This window comes from Myotis nattereri (genome assembly GCF_964212035.1).
Source record: "Myotis nattereri genome assembly, chromosome: 3".
Taxonomy (NCBI): Eukaryota; Metazoa; Chordata; class Mammalia; order Chiroptera; family Vespertilionidae; genus Myotis; species Myotis nattereri.
In genome coordinates this window covers 50,747,994-50,774,593 of record NC_138077.1, presented here as the reverse complement: position 1 = coordinate 50,774,593, position 26,600 = coordinate 50,747,994, and the positions used below count along the sequence as shown (strand labels likewise).

The window sequence follows — 26,600 nt, the reverse complement described above, 5'->3', positions numbered from 1 at the left end:
TTTTAAAACTATTACTCGAGGACAGGACATAAAAGAATCAGGAAACTAAATTTAGAAAAAAAAATGAATGAGTATTTTTAGATTATGGTATCTGGTAGGAGACATCCATTACCCTCCCTCCCCCAGGTCCACTAGAGGAAGGGAGATACCATAGGATTGAAAAGAGAAAAGTCAGGGAACAAGGAAGAAGAAGAGAAAAGATCTCTACTGGCTCTGATTGCAGTACATGACCCCTTCTGTTACCACTATTCTTAACCCTGCAGCTAAACTGTAGAGTATTTTTGGCCCTGGGGTAAAATCTAAATCTGTTTAATAGGCTCAAGTCTTTCGTTGAGTCTTCTGTCCCTTTATCTATCATATTAAAGGCCCAGTGCATGAAATTTGTGCACAGGACAGGGTCCCTCAGCCCGGCCTGTACCCTCTCGCAATCCAGGACCACTGACTCCTAATCACTCACCTGCCTGCCTCCCTGATCACACCTAACCACCTCCGCCTGCCTGCCTGATTGCCCCTAACCACCTCTGCCTGCTTGCCTGATGCCCCTAACTGCTCCCCTGCTGGCCTGAGCACCCCTAACCGCTCTCCCCTGCCAGCCTGAGCACCCCTAACTGCTCTCCCCTGCTGGCCTGATCACCCCTAACTGCCTCTGCCTTGGCCCCTGCCACCGTAGCTTTGTCTGAAAGGATGTCTGGAAAATGTCTGGTATATCCAGTCCAATTAGTATATTACCCTTTCATTAGTATAGATTCCTAGTTCCTTTATGGCACTCACCCTCAGTGTTTACTTGAACTTTTCCTGTGTCTAATGCCATGATGTCATTGGCTGCTTGTGTGTTTTGTAAAGCAGTGCTATGCTACAATGTCCAATAAAATCTTAGGGTATAGAGACCTGCAACCATTTTTCACCACATGCTGCAAACAAGAATTCTACTAGAAAAGTATTAAAAGTAATTTGTTTCATTCAACACATAATCAATAAAATGCAAGAATAAAATCACAATGCTCCTTGACTTACAATAAAAACCTTAAAAAAGTAATATGGGATATTGTTTTCTAAATATGGCCCCTTACACCTACTTTAATGATCTCTTTCTAGGTTAAAATCCTTGAAATACTTCAAAATCCACAGGGAACAAAGTAGGTAAAAGTAACAGCCTATTCTTGTTTGTCACAGACTTCTGATAAATGAGTCATTTCCAGGGAAATCACTGGATCTGAAACAGTGGAGCAAAAGCCCCTTTCCCACCCATCCATGCCGGAGCAAAGGATAAGTGTGCACCCTCAAATGGCTTGTTAATCAAAATTCCTCAATCTACCTAGCCAAATGCTGAATTTCCCAATTTCTTTTCTGATCAGAAAACGAGTATGAATTTAGATGTCAACCCTAACAATTTGGAGGGATTCTCATTTTTTTCAAAATCACATATAATCTGTTCTTCTTCCTTCTGGCAAATACAAAATAGCCACCCTCAGGGAAAAGGAAACTTATATTTATAGTATAAGATAAAAAATAATGTGATTTTGTTAAGATCCTCTGCTGGATCACTAAAAAGGTTACTGATTCTTGTCCAAACTGCCACAGAAAAATCTATGCTAGTAGGAAGAAAAATTTCCTTAGCTCAATGATGAGATAATATCAGTAAGCAATTTATTAAAGAGCCCGCCATCCATCATTGGAGTTTGAAACAATAATGATGCATTGAAAATAAGTATTTATCCCAGGGTGTTTCCTCCCCTTTCCCCACCCTCGCCTCACAGATTTCTTCAGTCCCAATATCTCTTCAGTAAATTGTTAATAGTATTTCGCTCTTTGTCTTTTTGAAAACACGCCCAGGAATGAGAAGGCTCCAGCAGCAGCTGTCACTAACCCAATGGTGCTTATTGCTCTGTTGGCCTATAAAGAAACGACAAGCAAACAAAAACACATTTTATTCTAAAGGCATCTCAGTATCCTAAACCCAAGCTTTAGGTTTCTTCTTTTTTAAAAAATATTTTTTTATTGATTTCCAGAGAGGAAGAGAGAGAGAGAGAAAGATAGAAACATCAGTGATGGGAGAGAATCATCTATTGACTGCCTCCTACAAGCCCCCCACTGGGAATCAAGCCCACAACCCGGGCATGTGCCCTCACTGGGAATTGAACCGTGACCTCCTGGTTCATAGGTCGATGCTCAACCACTTGGCCATCCCGGTCAGGCTTTGGTTGCTTCTTAAACTGAAGACCCATCTTAATGTACAGTGAATAAATTTAAAGCTCAATGCAAAATTTAAATTTTGTATGAAGATGGAATTTGTAATTTTTATAATTATGACAAATATATAAACACACACACACACACACACACACACACATAACCCATGATCACAACCCTTACCAATCATTACTCATGTTTTGCAAAATTTGAGAAGTTAAAAGTGATTTGCTCAAGGTCATAAGGCCAGACTTAGCTATAAGTTGACTCTTGAACACTGTGTTCACCTTTTACACAATCCCACCCCATAAACACACACTGGTTTGGTTGGATCTATACCAAGGTGAATAGTGTGTGTGTGTGTTTGTGTGTGTGTGTGTGTGGGGGGGGGGGGGTGTTTTCCCTGACTTAAGAATGTTTGTTAGCAAAATAATTCAGGGATGTGATCTGAGCTAAATATCTGTAAGCTCTTATTTGGTAGATTCCATTTGTATTCTGATAAACTTGAAAAGAAATCAATAGTAATGTTAATTATCATGTCAAAAATTAATTTCCCATGTAGACAAACTAAAATAAACCATTCTCAAGCTCAATTGTCCATAAAAGAGTTCAGACAGTTATAGCTTTAAGGGTATTAATCATCATCATCATGAGGGATCTAATGAATATTCATGGTTTTCATGGTAATTGACTGGTATTGCCTTCCATCTGCATGGGTTTGAGTACAATTTTATGACCCAACGGTCACAGCCAGATACTTCCGTATCAGGTATTCTGGAAACAACAGGTGTTCTCTAGAATTTAAGGATCAGGCTCCCAGACAAAGCAAAACCTTTTTCCCAAGTGACTCTGGAGGCCTGCCCCAATCCGGGAAAGCCTGACTCAGCTCACATTTGCGCATGCCCTCTGTCTGGCCCCAGACCTCCCGCACCCATCCCGTGAGCCTGCCACCCCCATGTTACTGACACAGGCTGCCTCCCTAACTAAGCCTCCCTGCTGGGAACAGGTAGAAAGAGCCCTGACCAGGAAAGGAGTGCAATGATAGACCCTTCCTGTCACCATCCGGTGGGCTGCAGGGACAAGGCCTAAGATAGTAACCCCCTGATCTGCCACCTTCCCCAATTGCCAGGGAGAATGGCACTGGCAAACAACAGACAAATCATATTTTAGTTTATAATTCTAATTTTCTTTGGTTGGTTTATTTATTTTATTTGTAATTTTTAATTAGTCGCTACCTAAGTTATTTCCCAGGAGAGAGCCAGAAGCTTACAGTTACCCACATAGCACCTGGGTTGCAAAAAGGGGCAGGGAGAGATACAATATCAATAATCAAAGATAAATCAAGCCCAACCTTCCTACAATTCCAGGGAGATGCTGAGCTCCCTTAAAGGCTTAATACAGGAAAATGTGGCAGACAATGCAAAAGCAGAAAAGTGCCTTCGGTGTCTTTAAACAGAGGTGTCAAATGGCCGTAGGGTCCAGCCCTGGAAACACTCAAGGTCCTGTGGGTAGGGGGTGGCCCAGCTAGACGCAGACTTAACTCACTGGGTATTCTTCAGCCACTTAGAAACACAAGATGTGAGAGAAATCCCATAAACCTAAGAGGCCTGGGGAGGGGACAGGCAAGTTGATCCTAAACCAAAGATTGCACAGGCCAGACAAAATAATACTAAAGCCACTTCCATCAGTGCATGCGTTTTCCCAAATCCCAAACACTTATTTCAAGTTGCAGTCTAGATGGCAAAATCCCATGGAATCTGGACAATCCCTTGGAGTTGCATATAATGGGATCTGATCTGTGAGGTTATAACATCAAGGGCTATTCTCGGTGAACCACACGAACAAGAGCTTTTACTTTATGGCTTACTTAGGATTGATGATAAAATCACCAAACCTGACTAAGCAAACATCGGCCTTACAGGGCTCTCTGTCTGTGGGCCACAGTAAAGGCCTCATTCTGAGGATCTGTACGTGCCCATTGAAACCTTAGCTGAGTCTGGAGCGCTATGTCAGACACACTGTAGCTGGATCCCAGATGGCTGCGGACCTGATTGAGTAGCCTCTTCCCGGGGACCCTCAGGCTGCGGCACCGGGCAGTGCAGCGCAGTCAGGCTGTGCTGTGTGTCTCCTTGTCCAGGCCTATTCAGGGGTCTCCCATCTCCCACAGAAACAGACACATCTTATTAGTTGTTCCGGCACAACAGTGAGAAATGTTGATATCAGAAATTTTAAAAAATACAGAAAAGAAAAGCCACAGACTGGGAGAAAACTTTTGCAAAAGACAAATCTGATAAAGACTCTTATCCAAAATATGCAATGAACTCTTAAAACTCAATAAGGAAATAAGCAAGCAACCCAATTAAAAACGGGCAAATGATCTCAAATGACACATCACCAAATATGATATGCAGATGATAAGCATATGAAAAGATGCTGAGCATCATACGGGTTCATGCCACGGCAAATTAAGATGAGATACCACTATGCACCTATTAGAATGACTAAATTCCAAAACACTGACCATACGAGGTGCTGGTGAGAATGTGGAATGAAAAATGGCACAGCCACTTCAGAAGGCAATTTGGTGGTTTCTTACAAACCTAAACATATTCGTAGCAGACAGCCCAGCAATCATGCTCCTTGGTATTTACCCAGAGGAGTTGAAAACTCATACCCACACAAAAACCTGCAAAAGCCTCCAGAACTCTAAGAAATAAAGGTCTTGTTTAAACAACCCAGACTATGGTATTTTGTTACAGAGGCCCAAGCTGACAAAGACATCCACACAAAATCCACACAAAATCTATTTATAGCAGCTTTATTCATCGTTGCTTAAACTTGGAAGCTACCAAAATGCCCTTCAGTAGGTGAATATACATCCAGATAATGGAATAGTACTTAGTGATGAAAAGAAATAAGCTCTCAAACTATGAAAAGACATGAAGGAATTTTAAGTGCATATTTTAACAGTAAAAAGATCAGTGGTTACCAGAAGTTTAAGTGGAGGAGGGGTGAATAGGCCTAGAGCACAGAAAACTTTAGGACAGGGAAAGTATTCTGTATGATACTCTAATGACATAATTTGCCAAATTCTGTAGAATATACAACAGGAAGAGAGAACCCTAATGTAAACTATTTTTATAGGAGGAAAATGTTTCCTTTACCCATCTTTGGTTCTCAGATGAGCCACTGTAATAAAAGACAGGTTATAAAAGACAAGAGAAAAACGCAGTTTATTGACATATACATCTCATATATACATGAGAACCTTAGAGAAGGGTAACTCAAAGATGTGGCTAAGAATTCAAGCTTGTATACCATTTTCAACAAAGAGCAGACATTTGTAGATAAATGATAGGACAAAGGAAAGCGGTTTTAGGCTTCCAAGGAGAAGCCTAACTGTAGGAAAGTCAGCTCATGAGAAACTAATGGTAAATAATGGCTAGTCAGTAAAGTTTGTCATACAGATTCCTCTGATGCCCCCTCCAGGCTGATAAATGTCTTACCTTAACCACAGGTTGTCCCAGTGATTAAGTTTTGTCCTTCCTACTAGAGAGAGGAGGAGGGACACCTGTGAAAATTTATGTCTTGCTTTTAGGCAAATAGGGGAAAGGGATTTTTGTGTATCTGCTTCTTCTCAATGCCTTCAGCTCAAAATAATCTTTATGCCAAAGTGATGTATTTGGGGGTGACACATTCTGCTTTCTGTCACTATAGACTTTGGTGGATAATGATGTACAAATCTTGGCTCATCATTTGTGACACATATACCACACTGATGTGGAGGGTTGATGGTGGGGAAGGCTATGTATGTGTGATGGGCAGGGAGATATAAGGACTCTATACTTTCTGCTCAATTTTGCTGTGAACCTAAAACTGCTCTAAAAAATAAAGCCTATTAATTTTTTTTAAAAATACAGAAAAGTACAAATTAGAAAAAAAATAGGGCCATATCCTACCTACCTTTCTCATCTTTTTAAAATGCATCTACAATGTTGTTGTTTTTAATTGGAGGGAATACACAGCCATTCCCCAAGAAAACTGTTCTAATGTCAAGACCCATAAGCCTTAAGGGGATCCAAAACTCTAATACTAGCTATTACTAGTACTAATACTATTAATTATTGACAATAACAAAAATAATTCAAGTGTTGTATTTCCTCTTAGATCAGCAGATATTTTACTAAAGAGTGCCAACAAAAATCTATAAAATTCCTAAATAGTGCAATTAATAATATCCAGCATTCCTTAGGATGGATGATAAGCAATACAGAATGCTAAGAAAGAAAAAAAAGAGAGAGAGAACCCATGGAAATGGACAACAGTGTGGTGATTGTGAGGGGGGCGGGGTGGGGCAGGTGGAAGAGGGCATAGAGGGGATAAATGGTGATAGGAAAAATAATAAAATAATACAGAATGCTAAGATATTTCAAATATCTCCTATAATTTACAAAACAACCTCAATTTATAAATTAGGAAACTGATAAACAATGAGCCCCAAGTCACCCAGCTAAGTGATAAAAATGGAGTTCTATCTCAGGTCAGCAGAATTCCAAAGCTAAGGTGGGTTCTTAAGGTTGTCACTGCACCATCTTCATCAGAACTTGTTAGAGAAGAGTTCTACTGATTGTTAAGGGATGATTGATTTTTATGGGTCTTGATTGAGGGTATGAAAGGTGATTTGTGTATATATACTCTGTGTTCTAGCTCAGAAACAATTTATAATTCCATGTGAGTAGTACATTCATTACGTTAATGTATTTTCTAAATTAAAAATGAATTTCCAATTAAATCACTTCCTAATGAAAACAAATGTATCCTTTCTTATTTTTCACCTCCCATTTTCCTCAGTTTCCATCAGAAGAATTTTAACCTCCTTCCTTAGAATAGATGTTTATATAACTGGCCCACCATTGCAAGATACTGGAAGCCTTTATGTATTCACTAGAAGCCCAGTGCACAAAATTTGTACACGGGGGGTCCCCTCAGCCCAGCCTGCACCCTTTCCAATCTGGGACACCTTGGGGGATGTCTGACTGCCGGTTTAGGCCGATCCCAGGGATTGGGCCTAAGCCGGCAGTCAGACATCCCTCTCACAATCCTGGACCGCTGGCTCCTAATCACTCACCTGCCTGCCTGCCTGGTCACCCCTAACTGCCCCCTACTGCTGGCCTGGTCACTCACAACTGCCCCTCACCAGCCTAGTTGCCCCTTACTGCCCCACTGCCAGCCTAATAGTCCCCAACTATTCCCCTGCCAACCTGGTCACCCCCAACTGCACCCCTCCCCACCAGCCTGGTTGCCCCTAACTGACCCCCCTCCCCCCTGCCAGCCTGGTCTTACCCAATTGCCCCTCCCCCCACCCCTCACCGCCCCGCTGGCCTGATCATAGGCAGCCATCTTGTGAAGGTGTAAGGGTTAATTTGCATATTACCTCTTTATTATAGAGGATTCTCTACACTTTAAAAAATCTTTAGGCTAAAATATCAGTGATGGAATTGAGTTGGTGGGATGATAGGTAGAAAAAGCAATTGAATCAAGCATACTTTTAGTTGGAAAGCTGCCATACTACAAAATAGTGGAGGTAAATGACAAAGTTGTTAGCTACTTTAAAAATAAGGTCTTGAGAACTGTGGCTTGGTAATATAGCTTGATATCTTATATTGTGATTCCTCCAACTTTGTTCTTCTTTCTTGGGATTGCTGTGGCTATTTGGGGTCTTTTTTTATTCTAGATGAACTTTTGGAGAGTTTGTTCTAGATCTGTGAAATATGCCATTGGTATTTTAATGGGGATTGTATTGAAGGTATAAATTGCTTTGGGTAGTATGGACATTTTAATAATGTTGATTCTATCAATCCGTGAACACAATATGTTCTTCCATTTGTTTATGTCTTCCTCTATCTTTTTTTCAATGTCCTGTAGTTTTCCGAGTACAGGTCTTTTACCCCTTTAGTTAAGGAATAAACTTAGGTAACTTAATTTTTTTTGTGCAATGGTAAATGGGGTTGTTTTCTTTAGTTTCTCTTTCTGTGAGTTCATTATTGGTATATAAGAAAGCCATAGATTTTTGCGTGTTAATTTTGTATCCTGCTACATTGCTGAATTCATTCATTTATTAAGTCTAGTAGGTTTTTGATGGAGTCTTTGGGGTTTTCTAAGAAACCATCAACAAAACAACAAGAAAGCCCACTGCATGGGAGAACATATTTGCCAATGCTATTTCAGATAAGAGTTTAAACTTCAAAATTTACAGGGAACTCATACAACTTAGCAAAAAAAAAAAAAAAAGATAAACAATCCAATCAAAAAATGGGCAAAGGACCTAAATAGACACTTTTCAAAAGAGGACATACAGAAGGCTAAGAGACATATGAAGACATGCTCAAAGTCACTAATCATCCGAGAGATGCAAACCAAAACAACAATGAGGTACCATCTCACACCTGTCAGAATGACTATCATCAACAAATCAACAAACGACAAGTGTTGGCGAGGATGTGGAGAAAAAGGAGCCCCTGTTCACTGCTGGTGGGAATGCAGACTGGTGCAGCCACTGTGGAAAACAGTATGGAGTTTCCTCAAAAAGTTAAAAATGGAACTCCCATTTGACTCAGTAATCCCACTTCTAGGACTCTATCCCAAAAAACCAGAAACACCAATCAAAAAGGATATATGCACCCATATGTTCATAGCAACACAATTTCCAATAGCTAAGCTTTGGAAACAGCCTAAGTGCCCATCAACAGATGAGTGGATTAGGAAACTGTGGTAGATCTACACAATGGAATACTACACTGCTATAAAAAAGAAGGAACTTTTACCATTTGCAACAGCATGGATGGAACTGGAGAGCATTATGCCAAGGGAAATAAGCCAGTCGGAGAAAGATAAATATCACATTATCTCATTCAGATATGGGATATAATGATCAACATAAACTGATGAACAATAATAGATTCAGAGACAAAGTAGCACTGAACAGACCATTCAACCTCAGAGAGAGGGCAGGGGGGTGGTTAGAGCTAAACCAAAGAACTTGTATGCATGCATATTAGCATAACCAATGGACATAGGCACTGGGGCAGTGGGGGCTTGCCCTGAGTGGCCAGGAAAGGAGGCATATGTAATACTTTAAACAATAAAAAAAGGTCAATTACTCCATTAAAAATAATCCAAAAACTCTATGAATCAAAAAATCTATTTAAAAGCACAAAATCTCTTTGAAATTAGCATTACAAAGAGATAGAAAACATTTACAAACCCACCAAGATATGTCATCAGTTGGCCTCTGTCAGCTAATGAAAAAGAATATTAGAATTACCATCTGTTTTTGGTAAATTAACTTCCACTCAAAAAAGTCAACAATCTTTCCAGCATATTATTTTCAGTATATAAGCTTACTGATTTAAGACTGCTGCATGGTGGGGTAATGGGGAAGGGGGGTGGATTCTAAAAGACAAAAGGCAATAAATGAACAGAAAGCTATGGTCTTGATTCTGCTTCAAATCCCTTCTACCCCAAATTTATAATATCCATGTTTAGTCTCAGTTTGGTCATTAACTTGCTACATGACCTTGGACAACTCAATTCCCTGCTTGGTCCTTCAGTGTTCTTGTCATTTTGTATGAGGCCTGGGAACCTTCTCATAATCAATAGTTATCTTTTTCCCCCAATATAAGAAACTCTTATATCTTAAAGAAAACTCACCTGCTCTGAAACTCCTTCTCCATAGCGAAGCAAAGTCACAAAATGCTCACAGTTGTTGACCAGTACGTCATACTCCACCTCCTGTCCAATAACAAACTCTGACCGTTGCATGACTTCTTCCATGGGGAGAGGGGGGTATGTTTCATCATATTTATTGTTTATTCTATATGTGTCATTGCCTGCAACATCCTTCAAGAGCTGCATCTTCACCAGGGCCTTTCTGCTGAATACAGACTTGGCGCTTGTAAATGAGGCAGGAATGCCACCCTCTATAAGGAGAATTCTGGTTAGCAAGCTGCAGTGACTCTGCCCAGTGAACTTCCATGCCATCTAAAGACTTTGAAAGTGCTGGGATAACTGAACCCATCTCTGTTCCAAATGTATCATCAAACCAGAAATCACTTACCTTACCAGCCTAAGCACTCATTGTAATTTAATAACACACTTATTCAATAATGTATGAGTGAGAATGCAAGACGACTTTGGAAAATTTACATCTCCCCAAGAGTAAATTGGGTAAGAAAACTGTACCCCTTCTTGAGTAATAAATTCTCTATCACTTGGTAGCATTATTAGAGATCTTGGTCCCTGTCTCTGACATAGTTCAGATGGGACCATTGCCCATGTTTTCTGTAAAGCGGGCTCTTTTTCAGCATGTGAGCCCTTCCCAGCTAATATTGTTGGGCTTGAGCAGTAGTGCATTATGATTAGTAGGGTGTCTAAGCGGCATTCCTTATCCTTACCTCAATTTTACACTTATTCTTTCAACTATGCTTTAATTTGGGTCCAATTTAAAACTTGCACAGTTACCCCATTCCTCTGATGGGTGAACTGAGGTCAGCTGGAGTTACTGCTTTTGTTTTGTCAGTTTCTTTGGCCAAGAAACTAAGTCCTGAACCTGAACCTGACCTAGTATGCACTGTCTGCTACATGTGGCCTCAGGCTGTGGCTTCACCACCTGTTATAAGGCCTCATGCCCTGTCACTACATCTTAGCTGCCTCTATGGGTTAGCATTTGCCTAGACTGCCAGAGACATTTGTATCCTGGCCTGTCATAGTCAGTGTCCGAGGCTGGACAGGCAATTCCTTAGCGTTCAGCTCTACCGCCAGACTCCAGTCCCTCTCCAATTGTCCAAGATGCTATGCTTGGCTATTGTTCCAATAAATCATGAGAGGGAAGGTCTGTATAACCAGTGCTTAGACACTTTTCCTTTTAGTAATGACTGAAAGCAAACTTTCTTTCCTGCTCCTCCTTTTTCCTATCTACCAAGCTCCTATTCATTGGAGCAGCATTTCCAAATCTTACACATTGAAAGTTCTTACACTTACAACAAATTCTACTTAGAATTATAAAACTTTTTTTTACTAGTCTGATGTAATCAATTTGCAGATGAGGAGATTGATGCTTGGAGAGCTAAATGACTTGCAAAATATCACATGAGTAGTTAACAACATAAATGGGAATTGAATTTCAGTCTACATAATCATTGCTCAGTGTTTGGACCACATCAATATGAAACTTATGACATGACAATAAAGAAACAGCACCAAAATCTCATATTATTTCCCAGATGTGAACATTGCAGGAATAACATAAAAAGTTGCTAAGTGTTAATCCCCAAGCTCTGCAGAAACTAGCAACTCTGTATCATAAATGTCATTTTATTTATCATTTCCATTTTCAATATTCTAGAACAAAAAGCAACTATCTCAAAATATCGCAAAAACTACTTCAAGAAAGTAAGATTTAGCCATATCAACACTTTTCTTAAAAGGTATTTTTAAGGAAAAAATACAACAGGTTATTTATCTGCACATATCTTTCCTAATAAATTAATTTGTGCTCATTTATAAACATGTAGAAAATGCAGAAAATACAGCATAAACATGTAAATATAAATATTCCACTATCCTGCCACCTAGAAATAACTGCTATTATTTTTATGTGCTTAAATCTTTTTTAACACAATATAAAGGTGCATGTATGTGTGTGTATTCATGGGTGTGTGTATCTGTGTGTGTGTATGTGTGTGTGTGTGTGTGTGTGTGTGTGTGTTTCAAATTGGGTTTTATATTGCATGTTACATTTTAATCTAGAATTCCCAAATAAATATTATATGAGGATCATCTCTCATACAATTAAACATGTCCAGAAATGTGATCTTTTTAATGGCTTTTATAGTGGCTACTAGAGGCCCAGTGCACAAATTTTGTGCACTGAGGGGTGGTCTCACAGCCTGACCTGTGCCCTCTTGGGGGATGTCCGACTGGCAAGTTGGACATCCTTAGCACTGCCATGGAAGCAGGAGAGGTTCCCACCACTGCCCCTGTGCTTGCCAGCTGTGAGCCCCACTCAGGGCTTCTGGCTGAGCAGCGCACCCCCTGCGGGAGTGCACCAAGGGGCAGCTCCTGCATTGAGCGTCTGTCCCCTGGTGGCCAGTGTGCCTCATAGCGACTGGTTGTTCTGCCGTTCAGTCAATTTGCATATTAGCCTTTTATTATATAGGATAGTTTTTGGCTATTTAGCACCTCATCCCTTCACTGCTCTTTCTTTCTGGAAAAAAACTCTATGTAGGCCAACGAGCATCCCATTGTCCTGGGCATAGTGATGGTCCAGCAATGGGTATGGGATGAATTAGAGTCACGCCCACTGGATGAATTAGAGTCATTCTCCATGATTCTTCTAACTGCAACAGACAAGGATTAGCTATCTCTTCTGTTGGGTCACCAGATTATAAGAATGAGAGTCTAAGGATGCTGATGGTCATCAGTTCCACTCCTTAGAGCAGGGGTCCTCAAACTACAGCCCGCAGGCCACATGCAAATACAAATATTGTATTTGTTCCGTTTGTTTTTTTTACTTCAAAATAAGATATGTGCAGTGTGCATAGAAATTTGTTCATAGTTTTTTTTTTTAAACTATAGTCCAGCCCTCCAACAGTCTGAGGGACAGTGAACTGGTCCCGTTTAAAAAGTTTGAGGACCCCTGCCTTAGAGAGACAAAGCCTGAGAGAATGAAGACAACAAATAGAAAAAAATACAGATGTTAGATAGAGTCTTAGTAGTGTTCAAACCTCTCATTGTAGGCAGCCCTGGGGCCAGCACCATCTCTACCCTTTCTATAGTTTCCCTTAGTGAAACAATGAGTTATCTTTTTGTTTAAGCTAATTTGAGTTTTATTTCTGTTACTTGCAACTAAAGAATCCTGCCAAAACACAGATGCTTAATATTTTGCAGCTAAATAGTAATTTGTTTAACCATTTTCCTATTGAAGGTTAAGTCATTGTCTATTTTTTTTAAACCATTATAAGTGAGGTAGACATAAACACCCTTATACAGAAATGTTACATTTATCTCTTTTAGATATTTCCCATGAACAGGTTCATAGAAGTACAATTATAGGGTAAGAGCATAGGAACTCTTTTAAGACTCTTAGCACATCTCATTAAATTGTTTTCATGAATTAGCTTATCAACTTATATTTCTATCAGCAATATCTTTGTTTTCATTTCATTGTACCCTTATCAACAATGATTGTTGCCATTTTTTAACCTGTGCTAATGTGATAGGCATAAAATCTGTCATTTTATTTGACAATTCTTAGATGACTAAAAAGTTAAAACCTTTAAAGATGGGTGTTAGCTGTTGCTTCCTCCTTCTGCAAATTGTTCATAATTCTTCACCTAATTGTTTTTTGGGAGATTGGGGGGTTTTCTGTCCACTTGGCCTGAAATACTCTTTTCCCAAATATAATCTGCTCAGTTTTCTCCCCGCCTTCAAGTTCAGAAACGTCACTTCTCATGAGATGTTCCCAACCACCTCACTTACAATCACAGTACCCCTGCCCCCTGCCACTTCTGTTCTGCTGCTATGATTGATTTTCTCCATGTTATTTACCTTTACTTATCTTTATTCTAACATTGTGCTCTGTTCTCTCTCTCTCTTCCCCCCAACTCCTCTAGAATATAAACTACACCATGCAGGGACTGGTTTATGTATATCCAGCGTCTAGAATAGCATTTGACACATATTGAGTAATCTATAAATAAATGTTAAAGGAATTGAGAAATTAATCTGTATGCTATATAAAAAACAGTGACTCTTGTCATGTTTGTGCCAAATATTTTTCCCGGGTGATTATTTACTTTTTAATTGTGTTTTTCTTTTTTTAACCAGAAGGTTTACATTTCAATGTGAATTGGCCTCTGTGGTTTTTTCAATGCCACTTTGGTCTTAAAATGTTCTTCCCTAAACCTAGATCAGCTACATTTATCTACTTTCTATATTGTAGTTTATTTAATTTTATGATATTTTTTCTGGTAATAAAAAACAAACAAACAACAAACTATAAAGCTCCCAGGAGCTGCTGGAAACAAACCTTACCCAGAGGTGTTAAGTTGATAACGTAACCATCACCCAAGTACAGGGCCCAGTGTTGATAGCCAGGACGAAACACTTCAATCAAGTCCCCTGGCTGGGGGTTGCCAGGGTAGGTCAAACTAAAGTCACTCACCGCCATCTGTAATGACAGACATAAAGAGAATCTAGCCAACATGACTTGACCAAAGAAAATCAGTTTAAGACTTCCATAGAAGCGATGGGAGACAGAATTTATTGGGATCACACTCCTTATTAAAGACTTAGACTCACGGCCAGACCGGTTTGGCTCAGTGGATAGAGCGTCGGCCTGCGGACTGAAAGGTCCCGGGTTCGATTCCGGTCAAGGGCATGTACCTGGGTTGCGGGCACATCCCCAGTAGGAGGTGTGCAGGAGGCGGCTGGTCAATGTTTCTCTCTCATTGATGTTTCTAACTTTCTATCCTTCTCCCTTCCTCTCTGTAAAAAATCAATAATATATATATATATATATATATATATATATATATATATATATAGACTTGGACTCATGCCCTGGTCTGCTTCTTTGAATGATTCCAACACCGAACTATGTGTGCACAAGTGGACAAGAGGAGAAAGACTTTGTCTGCTATTGCTTAATTGCCTGTTGCAATGCTTTTCTTCCTGATCAACCCCAGGGCCCCTTTGTTATAATAAGCATCTTATAATTCTCTTTAAGTGCAAAAATTTACAGATAATATTATTTACCTACAGATGAAATTATCAAAAACATTAATATGATGCCATGTTTGGAATAGAAAAGGGAAGGACATTTATATCAATATCTGTTTTACTATGTAAATAACTACACAAAAAGACATAATAAAGTATCTATGTTCTTGCACTTTCTGAACATGAAAAAGTCAGGATTGAAAAGCACACCATGAGAGGTCTTTCATATAACAGCATAATAAAATCAAAGAGGTACGGGAGGCTACTAATATTCTGTGCAAAAAAAAATACTGTATTGCAAAACTCACTTTTGAGTTAATTTAAGCAGACATAAGTTCTAGGCTTGGATGAGTGTCCAGTCAGATATTCAGGCATCTAATAGGATACAGGATATTTACCCCTTGTGCCGAACTATGCTGTGCCTGTCTAGGCACGCTGGCCTCTACCCACTGCATAACAGTGAATGCCCTTTGTCATTGTGACAACAATGACCAAGATTTCTCCCCTCCCCACCATTGCCCTGCTTACTGTTTGAGTCTTCACTTACTGACTCCAGAACCAGTACAAGGTGGTCAGCTTTGAAGTGGGGTAATTTGGAAGGTTGGGGAACTCATCATAATGATGAACATGTCTGAAAAGTCTAAGTTTGACCAGATTTTTTTCCCTTGTAAATCAATACTTTTCAGAAAGAACATATGTCTCTTAAGTTTATTGTTATGGAAGGTTAACATTTCTATCTATGGCACAGAAGTCTAATAACTCAACAAGAGGAAGTCACGAACATCATTCAAAAACCAAAAGGAGATTTAACGTGAAATCCATGTTGAACATCTAATTGACAACAGTGTTCCTCATCATCTAACATAGATGTGTACACTCGTTTACAAAATAAATCCAAGTGCCAGAAAGGGAAACTTCCAAATCATCAAAATTATAATCATAATAGCATCAGCTAAGGACTCAGAAGACAAACCATTATTTTCCTGGCACTCTCAAAGTCTTTTTTACAACAGTTAATATTGGGAGGGTGTTTTCCCAAGTATTTGTATGCCATCTGTTGAAAACTTCAATCATCACACTGGCACATGAACGTGGCCCATAGAAACTGTCCATCTGTTGAAAAATAACTATTAAAAACAACTTTATGGAAATCATTAAGTCTAACCACCCTGTCAAATATGTTTGAGCCTTATTAATATGGCAGTTCCCAATGTGGCCACGTGGGTACTAAAAGGAAAAATAGATAATATACTATGATATAAACAAACACATTTCCAATGAATGGGAATCAGCAAGCACACACAGCTGCCTGCTAGAATGCAGAGACCTAGCCAAGCTCACAATAATAACCATCATCTAAACAGCACTTTGTAGTGTAACCTTTTTTTTTCAAATGCACTATCTCAATTAACTCTCTTTAATTTTTTTAAGAAACTACAACTATTTAAGTTTATTTGTTATTAACCCATTTTACATTTTTTAAAGTGACCACAGAAAATGTCAACTTTTTGAAAATACCCACTGAGATCTTTACATTATAAAATATAAAGGAGAGCCCTGGCCAGTGGGGCTCAGTGGTTAGAATTTCAGCCCATGCACCCAAGGGTGGTGGGTTCGATTCCCAGTCAAGGGCGCATACCTGAGTTGCAAGTTTGAACCCCTACCCCAATAGCTTCTGATGCAGGAGGCAATGACTCAATTTGTCTCTTTCACATCGATGTTTCAATGTTTCTCTCTCCTCTCTCTCTCTCTTTCTCTCTCCCTCTTTCTCTTTCTCTCTCCCTTACTCTGTCCCTCATTTCCACTCTCTCTAAAAAGCAATGGAAAAAATATCCTTAAGTGAGGATTAAAATATATATATGGGAGAATAACTAGACAAGGTGTTAAAAATATGAGCTCTTATCTTCCTTAGGTCGTTTACTTGCTAATTCTATTACTTTGGGAGAGTCATCCAAATTGTCTGAATCTCAGTTTCATCACTTCGAAGGCAGGCATAAGAAAGCCTAAGACAGGCTGTTGCAAATAACCTTTCATGAACTGGCTGAAAGCTATTGCAAGTGCTTTGTGAACTGGCAAGAGGTAGGCAGGTGTATGGTAGGAGAGGTCTGGCTGTTTGTAAAGGTTGAAAGATGGGTCCTTGGCTTACATGTGATTTTAGTTCCTTATCCTCTCTTTCAGCCACGATAATTCTTTAGAATGGATGATTCCACTGCAAAATGTTAATATATTTAACACATTTTAAATTCCGACATATACCTTGTAAACTGGTTTATGAAATGTGACTTCATTGATTTCATGAAGCCTGTCATATTTATAAAGAGGGATGACAGGATAACAAGGAAAACATTTCATATAAGTACATTCTCAAGAAACGGAGAGAAGAGCCTGACGGCTAACATTAAAGGGAAAGTGATCTCTGACGCCGAACAGTTGGAAAGACACTTCAGATATTACCTGACTCAGTGCTCTTCAAGCTTGGTTTTAGGAGTGGGGCCCTTATCAAATCAAACATCAGAGAGACCCTCAGAAACCTGAACATGAGAAGCAGCCCTGCCCTGGGTGAAGCCAGGGAGGGGCCCCACCTGCTCCTTACTGTTCCTGCTCCTGAGGCTCTTGCGACCCCAGACCTTCCACTTTCAGGAATGGATCCTGAATGACACTCACCTAGTCCGAATGCAACCCCCTCACTTGTAAGACAGAGGAAACGGAACCAGGCAGGTAATTGTCTTGCCCAAGGTTATATACTATTTTCCAAAAGATTTTTAACACATCATTTTGCTGGAGCAATTGGACTTTCCCTGGGGAGGGGGGTGCGAACCTCAAACTAAGTCTCACACCTTATACAAAAAGTGATTCAAAATGGATCATAAACTTAAATGTAAAATGTAAAACCATAAAGCATAAACAAAAACCACAGCGGAGAGAATTCTCAGGATCTAGGGTCAGCGCAGAGTTCTTAGACTTGGCACCAAAAGTACTACCCATAAAAGGAAAGACTGACAATTGGATGTGCTCAAAATTTAAAACTCTTGCACTGCCGAAGGTCTGTGAAATGGACTAAAAGACAAACTACGGAGTGGGAGGAAATATTTACAAATCATATATCCAAGAAAGGTCTCATATGGAGATCATATAATGAACTCTCAAAACTCAGGAATAAGAAAGCAAAGAATATAATAAGAGCTTAAGCAATATACACAAAGGCACATTTTATCAAAGAAGACGCATATGTCAGGTACGTCATGTTAAACATCACTAGCTGTTATGGGAATGCAGATGAAAACCATGGTGAGGTAAGGACACACCTATCGCAATAGCTCAAGTAAAAAATATTGGCCACAGAATGCTGGCAAGGATGCAGGATAACAGGGTCACTCATTAATTGCTGGTGAGAATATAAAATGGTACAGTCACTCTGGAAGAAGTCCATCAGTTTCTTTTTTTTAAATCTTTATTGTTGAAAGTATTACAGATGTCCCCTTTTTTACCCCTGTTAACCCCATTCACCCTGCTCCTGCCCTCCCCAGGCCTTCTCCCAAATGATCCAGAAACCGCACTCCTAGCCATTTACCCCAGAGACTGAAGACAATGAAGACTCATCTTCACACAAATATTTATAGCAGCTTATTCATAATAGCCAAAAACTGGAAAAAACCTAGATGACCTTCAATAGGTGAATGGTACAGCCATATTCTGGAATACTACTACTAAGAAATAAAAAAGAACAAGCTATTGATACCTTCAAGGACCTGGATTAATCTCCAGAGAACTATGCTGAGTGAAAAAAAGCCAATGATAAAGATTACATAATGTATGATTCTATTTGTATAACATTTTCGAAATGACAAAATTATAGAAATAGAAAACAAAAAGTGATCACCAGGGGTGAGAGGGAAGTGGGTGTGGCTAAAAAAGGCAACATGAGAGATTCTAGTGGTGATGGAAATGTACTGCGTCTCCATTGGGTCAATGTCAATCTCCTGGTTGTGATTTTGTATTGCAATTCTGCAAGTTGTTACCATTGAGGAAACTGGACAAGGGTCAGTGAATCTCTCTGTATTATTTCTTACAACTGCATATGAATCTACACTTACCTCAAAATTATATATATATATATATATATATATATATATATATATATATATATATATAATATATATTTTAAAGACCAATGCTTTTAAAAAAAAAAAATAGAGCATAGAAGAGAACCAATATGTGGAAGTTACACAAAGGCAGTTTTAAGCCATATGTCAATAATATTTTCTTTCCTTGAAGATGATTCAATAATGAAATGGAGTACCTTGTGTAGATAGCAGGTTCTGTCACTGGGAATATTTAAGCACAGTCAGGGTTGATAAAAATAAAATTTCCATGGCAGGGGTGGGGGGAGGGGGCATTAGGGTAATGAGGCCTTCTAAGGTCCCTTTCACCTGTAACATTCTCTCATTCTATTTTCCAGAAACTGTGCTAGGTGTAATCCTCAAATCAACATCACAAAATAGATATAATCATTTCCTGATGTGCACAGCAGTTCAGGAACTCATCCAAAATCACACAGCGGGAAAGAGCAGAACCCACACCTGGACTCAGATTAGCCTACCTCCAAGGTCAGGCTCCTATCCTGACTGCTTCTCCCCATGCACACTATGCGGCCTCCCTGGCTGACATTTCAGCATCCCTCCTCACACGCTGCTACAACTGTCAGCTGATTGTTATGACCACCATTTTACAGGTGAAGAATCGGAGACTCAGATGAGTTAAGTGTCACACCCAAAGTCACACAGGTAGTGAGGGACAGAATAAGATTTCAGTTCCAGGTCTGTCTTCTTATTCCAGACTGCATGTTTCTGTTTTATACCTGATTAACATCATTCACCAAAGGAATTGCTATATTTCATCTTGTCCCTCTTCCCAAATACCCCATCAGATAGAGAAGCCACAAAGCACACAAAATATATATTTCATATAAGAACGTGCAAAGTTTCTAAACATTCATATGTGGAACCAGTGAGTGATGACAATAGAGCCTTGCCCAGACTCAGGCATTATAGACCTTAGGGAAGTGCCTATAACGTGTCTGGTTTGGGTAATTTGATTTACTTGGATCCTCCTGGATCCTCCTCCCCATTTCATTCACGTACAAGTATGTAATGTAGTGTTTCATAAGTGATAACACAGAACCAATTAAAGATGCATTTATAAAGTCCTCTACTGCACTGTGTGTCTGACCTTTAAAGTAAAAATACTTCTTTTGAACAGTTCATCTGCACAGAATTGTTTGACGAGTTTATAATGAAGAATGGCAGGAAGGTAGGTCTGTAATCTTTGTACAGCCAATTTCCCCTTTCAACTGCCGAAACAGGCTGCCCTGGTTATAGCTCCATGTTGGTCCCTGGGGATGCATCAAAGAAAGTAACTGCCCAACGCACAGAGAGAGACAGGCTGATTAACTGCTGCTCCTGTCCGTGAGGCCACCTATGTTACAGGAATATCAAGAGCACTTTTTCACAAACTACTCCCAAGAATGCTATGAACTAAAGTCAGAAACACCATCACAAGCTACCCCTAGAGCCCAACAGTCTCCCAGTTCAATTTGGGCCCTTTCCCACTCCAGCGGCGTTTTTCATCCACAGCCCAGCTACACTGCGATGGCTCCGTGAAGCCTTGTGCTCCCAGACTGGCACATTCACAGACGCTCAGAGCTGCAGGGATCCCTGGCCCAACATCTTCACTCTAGCTGAGGGTTCACCTTCCAACCAGGTGACCCTCCGCACCCACTGCACTGTCATTCTCTGCTTGGAATCCCCCCAAAGCTCCCCACTACCAACACCCCAATTGTGCCCTCCATAACTGTGAGCTTCTTATCCCTGTGTTCTAGGCAAAGCAAACCTTCCTCATTCCTCACACTCACCTGGAGTTTGGTTGCTCATACTGACCTTCCTACCTGGAATGCACTGCCCAGTTCCAAATGGCCCGCTCTGAGATCAGGTCAGATGCCACTCCCTCCCTGAGTTTCCCCCAGTCAGCCAGAATTTCCTCAGAGTTTGCACAGAGCCCTGTATCAGGTGCCCATTGGTTCCCCACCCCCCCACCTCCCAACCCCCTCCCCACCCCCCACCCCCCCAACCCCCACCCCTGCCTGCATCAGGTCCTGGTGTCTGGGGAATTGTGTCTTCTGCTGGAGTTGGAGGGCTGGTTCCTGTTTGTCTCTATCCCCCAGCCCCCTGCTGAGAGCCTGCCACAGATAACTGCCCCCTGAGTGGTTGATGAAGGAGGGAGGAGGAGCTCCACCAGGAGGACAGAGTGGCTGGGTTTCCCCGGCACTAAATCATAGTCATGGTCCTGAATGCACCATCCATATTTCCAAAACCTAATCTTTTATAATAATAATTACTTCTATTATTATTCATCTCCACTTTGGTGAGGACCGTGTGCTTAAAAACCTTGGTAAGCCAGACCCGGTTTCTAGTCCCGGTTCTGCCACTGAATGGAGTGTGACTTGGAGAAGTGACTCTTTCCTGGAGAACTCTGTTCTCCCATTTGTTAAAATAAATAAATAAATAAATAAATAAATAAATAAATAAATAAATAAAGTAGACGCTCTCTCTGGAGCTCCTCCCGTCAGAGTTGCCTCAAACAAGTTTGTCTGCGAACCTGGAGGCCCTCCCTCCCGCCCTGTCCCCAGCACAGCTCACTCTTAGGCAGGTCGGCTTTCCCCCACGGTGGCAGTTGCAGGGATCCTAGGGTAGCCCTGGCCTCACAGCTCCGGCCCTCCTGCTAACGGGCTGCGGGCGGACTCCATCTGCTCCGGGTAGGTCAAGGCAACAGCAGCGGACTACCAACCCAGGGCCACCTCCCCCGCCAACGCCAGTCTCCCCCCCCCCCCCCCCCCCCGCACCGCGTGGAGACCCCTCCCCCCTCCCCACCCTCCACTCCCCGCGCCAAGTAGAGACCCCTCCCTCTCCCCCCCACCCCCGCCGCGCCACGTGGAGACCCGAGGTGCCAGCGACACAGCAGGGCACCCCCTTCCTTGCGTCACTGGCCCCCCTCACAGCCAGCCACCCCGCCACCCCATACTCTTGCCGTGTCCTCCTCATGCCAGGAGCACTGATGCCACACCTCCCTCCGCACGCACAGACAGCCACCAGCCCAGGGGTTAAACCGCAGCCCTGGCCCTACCTAACCAATGACACCCCTCCCGGCCACTGGGACATTCCGGTGACTATGATAGCTGAGGTTATAAAGTTAACTCGTCTTCTTGAGCCCACAAATGCTCGTGGGCACCACGAAGACACTACACCCACTTCTACGCCCCTTCTAGCTCTCCACAAACTCCTTCATGCCTGTGGAAAAAAACCTGGAAAAATCCCGGTCCCTGCGCCCAAAGAAAACATTGAACATTGCAGCCTTTGACTCAGCAAAGGTGGGAGGAAGGACTGGCCTTAAAAAACCCTCCCTAAAAAAAACCCAAAAAAAGCAACCCTCCCAGCGATGTGCTTGTCAGCTTGCTCCAGCAGCCACAGGCTGTGAGGACACACAGGGACCCTGCTCCCTTTGGACCCCTTCCTGTCACCACCATCCAACTTAAAATCAACTTCAGATTGGGATGGGGGGGAGAAAGGAGAAAGCAGAAAGGAAGGAGGTGAAGGCCCCTGTTCCCCTAGACCTCCAGGTACCAGTTTCCCCAGGGGGAAATTTACCTGGCTCTGGATGGGGCCTTCATCAGAGACAAGACTCTCCCGGGCAGCTCATTCCCCTTCCCACCTCCCTGCCCTGTCCCTAACAGCAGCGGCTTCTGGATAGACAAGCAGAGCAAGTCCCCTATTCAGTGTGACTTGGGTGCATGTGACAGAGCAGGGCCTGACTGTCTCTCAGGCCAGGTAGGCCAGCAGAGGCCTCCAGGAATTGGGCCATGAGTTTAAAAATAAAGCTGGGCATGGAGAGTATCCTTTTCGTCAGTGCTCAGAAAGGGAGGCCAGACACACTCAGCAGCTAAGTAAGGACGCCTGGCAGGCTGCTGGCTAAGAGCGCGTTTTGGAGCACTGCACAGGACTTCTCTGCAAATAAGTCACAACCTAGATTTTCACTCTGATGCAAATGGAATCTCAGCTAAAAGGAAAGATTCTTTCCCCCGTTCTAATTCAAAGGCTGAAATAGCTTGCTAATTTTATGTGTTTTGTTGCAATGAGAGAGAACTACCTAAAAATGGCAGCAGCTTTTATAAAGGAATCAGGTTCTGTTATGAAGGTTAAGGGTGTATCTGCATGGCTTTTGGCAATTTTAGAAAGACATAGAAAGCATGTGGGATCTAGATACAATTATTGGCAAAGTGGAAACTGGAACACTTGAGAGGTTGTAGCTTTGTTTTATATGAGTTTCTATTTTTCTTACACGTTCCCTATTTAATACAGTTTTGGTTCTAGATTGAACCGGATATGCTTTTCAATACCCTTTTAATGTCTCAAAGAGAAAGCAGAAACATGCATTTGCTTTGTGTACCCCAACCGTTCCAATGTAGTCATTACTGAAGGAAGTGGTTCATGATTTTATACAGGAGAGTTACTGTGAGCACTTATAAAGCCATCCTGCTTATGAGCTAAATTTATTATGTTTGCCAGGTTAATCTGTTTTTCTCTAATCGGGCACTTAATCATCCAGTCTCTTCCCTATATTATGGATTCATGAATGTCAACCGAGAAGGGTAGCTCAGTCAGGGCAAAATGATAAATTGTCTTTTCATTTTGGGGTATTTGTGACTAAATGCATCACAGTAGAATTAAAATGAAATAAATCTTGTATTTTTACCCCCAGATCCCTGCCAGGTATAGATAAAATGCATTTGATTAAGAGTGACTCCAGTTTGATGCCTGAATGGAATTTGTAGGTGAAACAGACGAAGCTTCGTAGTTCGGGAGAGCTCTGAGCTCCCCCATTTCTATAGATTGGAGAGGTAGTTAATCACTCACAGGTACTCTATGGATGAAGAGCACAGAACTAACATTTCCATTCAGAAAGAATGAGGAATTAGTCTCATGCAGGAATAGCCAAATTTGTCTGAATCTAGAGTTGTAATTCTGGGATCGCAAGGAATGCACATGGTATGTGATGAGAGGAGATGTTAGGTTACAACCTAACAACAAGTTCCTGCACTTTTGGCTCTTACACTAAAGGAAGCACCGCCTGGGTGGCACTCTGCCTAATTGGGGTGATAGGTTGAAACATGGAAATAACCACAAAAGAGATGACTGAGTCACGTTTGTTGTTGAATAAATAAAGTCCACATTCCAGTAAAAGCACTGTGAGGTAACAAGTCATTATTTGCCTTTTTAGCACCTGGAGACAAAAACCAATTGGCATTGTGTAATGTTAGAGAGTCCTCAAAAAAACCCAAAAAACACAAACAAACAAACACCCTATTTTAAGATGCTCATTTTACAATTAGCAAAGTATTTTCATATCCTTTATTTCATTTAATCTTCACAAGAAACTCATATTCAGGTCCTGGCAGTTGCTCTGAGTCCTGAGCCATGGGGCTCCTCACCTCAGGGTCTGTGGGGCAGGACCCAGAGCAGGCCTCTTACTCAAGAGCTCCTCTCCCCCAAATCCCTCTTTTATCAGACAGTAAAAGCAAAGTCTTCCTTTTAGACAAAAAACAACAACATTTTTAAAAAAAACCCACAAAAACAAAAGACCTACACCTACAAGGTGAATGAGACAAGTGCAAAAAAAATAAAATAAAATGATCTTGTAAATATCTGGTGGCTTTAACAGAGATATTTGCTGAGGTAATTCAGAGGTTGTTGGCTGCATGAGCATAAGAAGTGAGATTTGGGACAATCATTCAAATAGTTCCAACCCCACCCTCCCAATATCTATGCTGTTAAAATAAAAGCTTTTTTTTCTTGACTAGACTATCCAGGCAACACATCTGCTCAGACTGGATATTTGTAGAAATTGCTAGAGGCTTCCATTCAATCAGCATTGTACATTCTTGATCAATACGATTGGAACTAGAAACTTGTTTCCCTACAGAGTCCTCATGTAGCGTGCATCCAGGCTATGTGATATCGCTGTGACTGCTGCTTCCCAATGGCTATGTGCACTTGAAATTACTAAGCCTGGTAAGTTAGACTGAGCTGAGTCTCTGGGGAAGTCAAGGGGACAGATGGAGAAAAGGATGATTTAATGGAGCCCAGGTCAGAGGCACAGAGACTTATCAGTACATGACAAGGAAGGAAGGAAATGGGTATGCCTACTATAGAAGAAGTTGCCTGCATTCTGTACAGGGAAAAGACAATGGAGAAGCCATGAACAGTGAGTCAGGAGTCTTGGGTTCTAATCCCGTGCCACTTGCTAGCTTTGTGACATGGGACATGAATGAAATGGGAAAAATAATAAAATAGCCTGCCATTTTCACAGATTTGTAAAAAGGTCTTTTAAAAATACAAAGAGTATAATATGTATAAGAAAGAATAAATTCACACAATGCAATATACAGATGTTGTATTATAGTATTGTATAGTTGAAACCTACATAATTTTATTAGCTAATGTCACTTGAACAAATTTACTAAATATTTTTTTAAAAGACAGAATAAATTCAAACTATGATTGGTTGATAGATACAACACAAGGGTATCCTTAGAAATGACACGTACATTTCACCATATTCAGGAAGAGAAATGACTAAATATATACATAATATTCCTAGTCCTGCCTACCATATTTACCTCTTTCCATTTCAAATTCCCAGCAAGTTGTTGTATTTATTCATTGTAACATTTACATAGCACAAATAACTGTCACTTTTAAGTGACACTGGCAATATAGTTAAACCTTCATTTTCTTTTATTAGTCCAATAAATAAAAGCACATCACTAAAAAGAGGCCACAAATATAAATGGTTTAGGGACTTTGCCCTAAGGGGAAATTATAAAATGCATTTGGAAACAGGTAATTCTGACTTGGTCCTCTGTAAAATGCTAAATTTCTGCACAAAATCTTAAAACACAAGTGTTTACAGGACTCTTGGTAACAAGAACTATAGTAAATGTGCCTTAGCACTAAAATTCTCGTATCCATGGAAACCTGTGAAGTTCTGTAAGTGCACACACATGTGGCCTATAGTATTTATTGAAGGGCTGGGTGGTAATCGGTGGGTGACTGCGCTCTGAGGGCTGTCAGGTTGCCGGGAGCTGCTTGTCACAGGCTGGATGTTTTCCCTGCTAAATGCAATTACAGAGAAATTCAGAAATCTCAGACATTAAGGAGGAAACACACACACACAAACACACACACACATGTATATATTTGCATGTACTTATATCTCCCAGAAAAGAGATTCTTTTTTCTGAAAGGCTTGAGAAATCAGCAGTGTTTCTCTCTCCCCCTCCATTTGCTGCTCCATTTGGAAACTCTCTCAATTTTCCATGTGTGCCGATCCATATATTCCTTGAATGTTTGCCAGAGAATGCCACCAGTTTCAAAAGTATTCCTGGTCAGTGTTTCCTAATGTATAATGAATGGCTTTAAAAAGCAAAGAACACTGTAATATTGGAGGGAAAGAATCATCTACAAATATCTGAAGTGTTTATATAGCCAAGAGCCAATATCCTAATAAGATAAAGAAGT

The 26,600-nt window shown here is 40.9% G+C and overlaps 1 protein-coding gene across 1 annotated transcript; it reads right to left on the bottom strand.

Moving 5' to 3' along the window:
• Positions 1-1,626: 1,626 nt before the first annotated feature.
• Positions 1,627-22,760, bottom strand: PLAAT1 (phospholipase A and acyltransferase 1). The gene is made up of 4 exons (XM_081085954.1): positions 22,671-22,760; positions 14,284-14,419; positions 9,901-10,169; positions 1,627-1,893 (listed from the first exon to the last, which is right to left on the bottom strand). The coding sequence occupies exons 2-4, from the start codon at positions 14,417-14,419 to the stop codon at positions 1,792-1,794; spliced, it is 507 nt and encodes a 168-aa protein (XP_080942080.1). The 5' UTR covers positions 22,671-22,760; the 3' UTR covers positions 1,627-1,791.
• Positions 22,761-26,600: the final 3,840 nt, after the last annotated feature.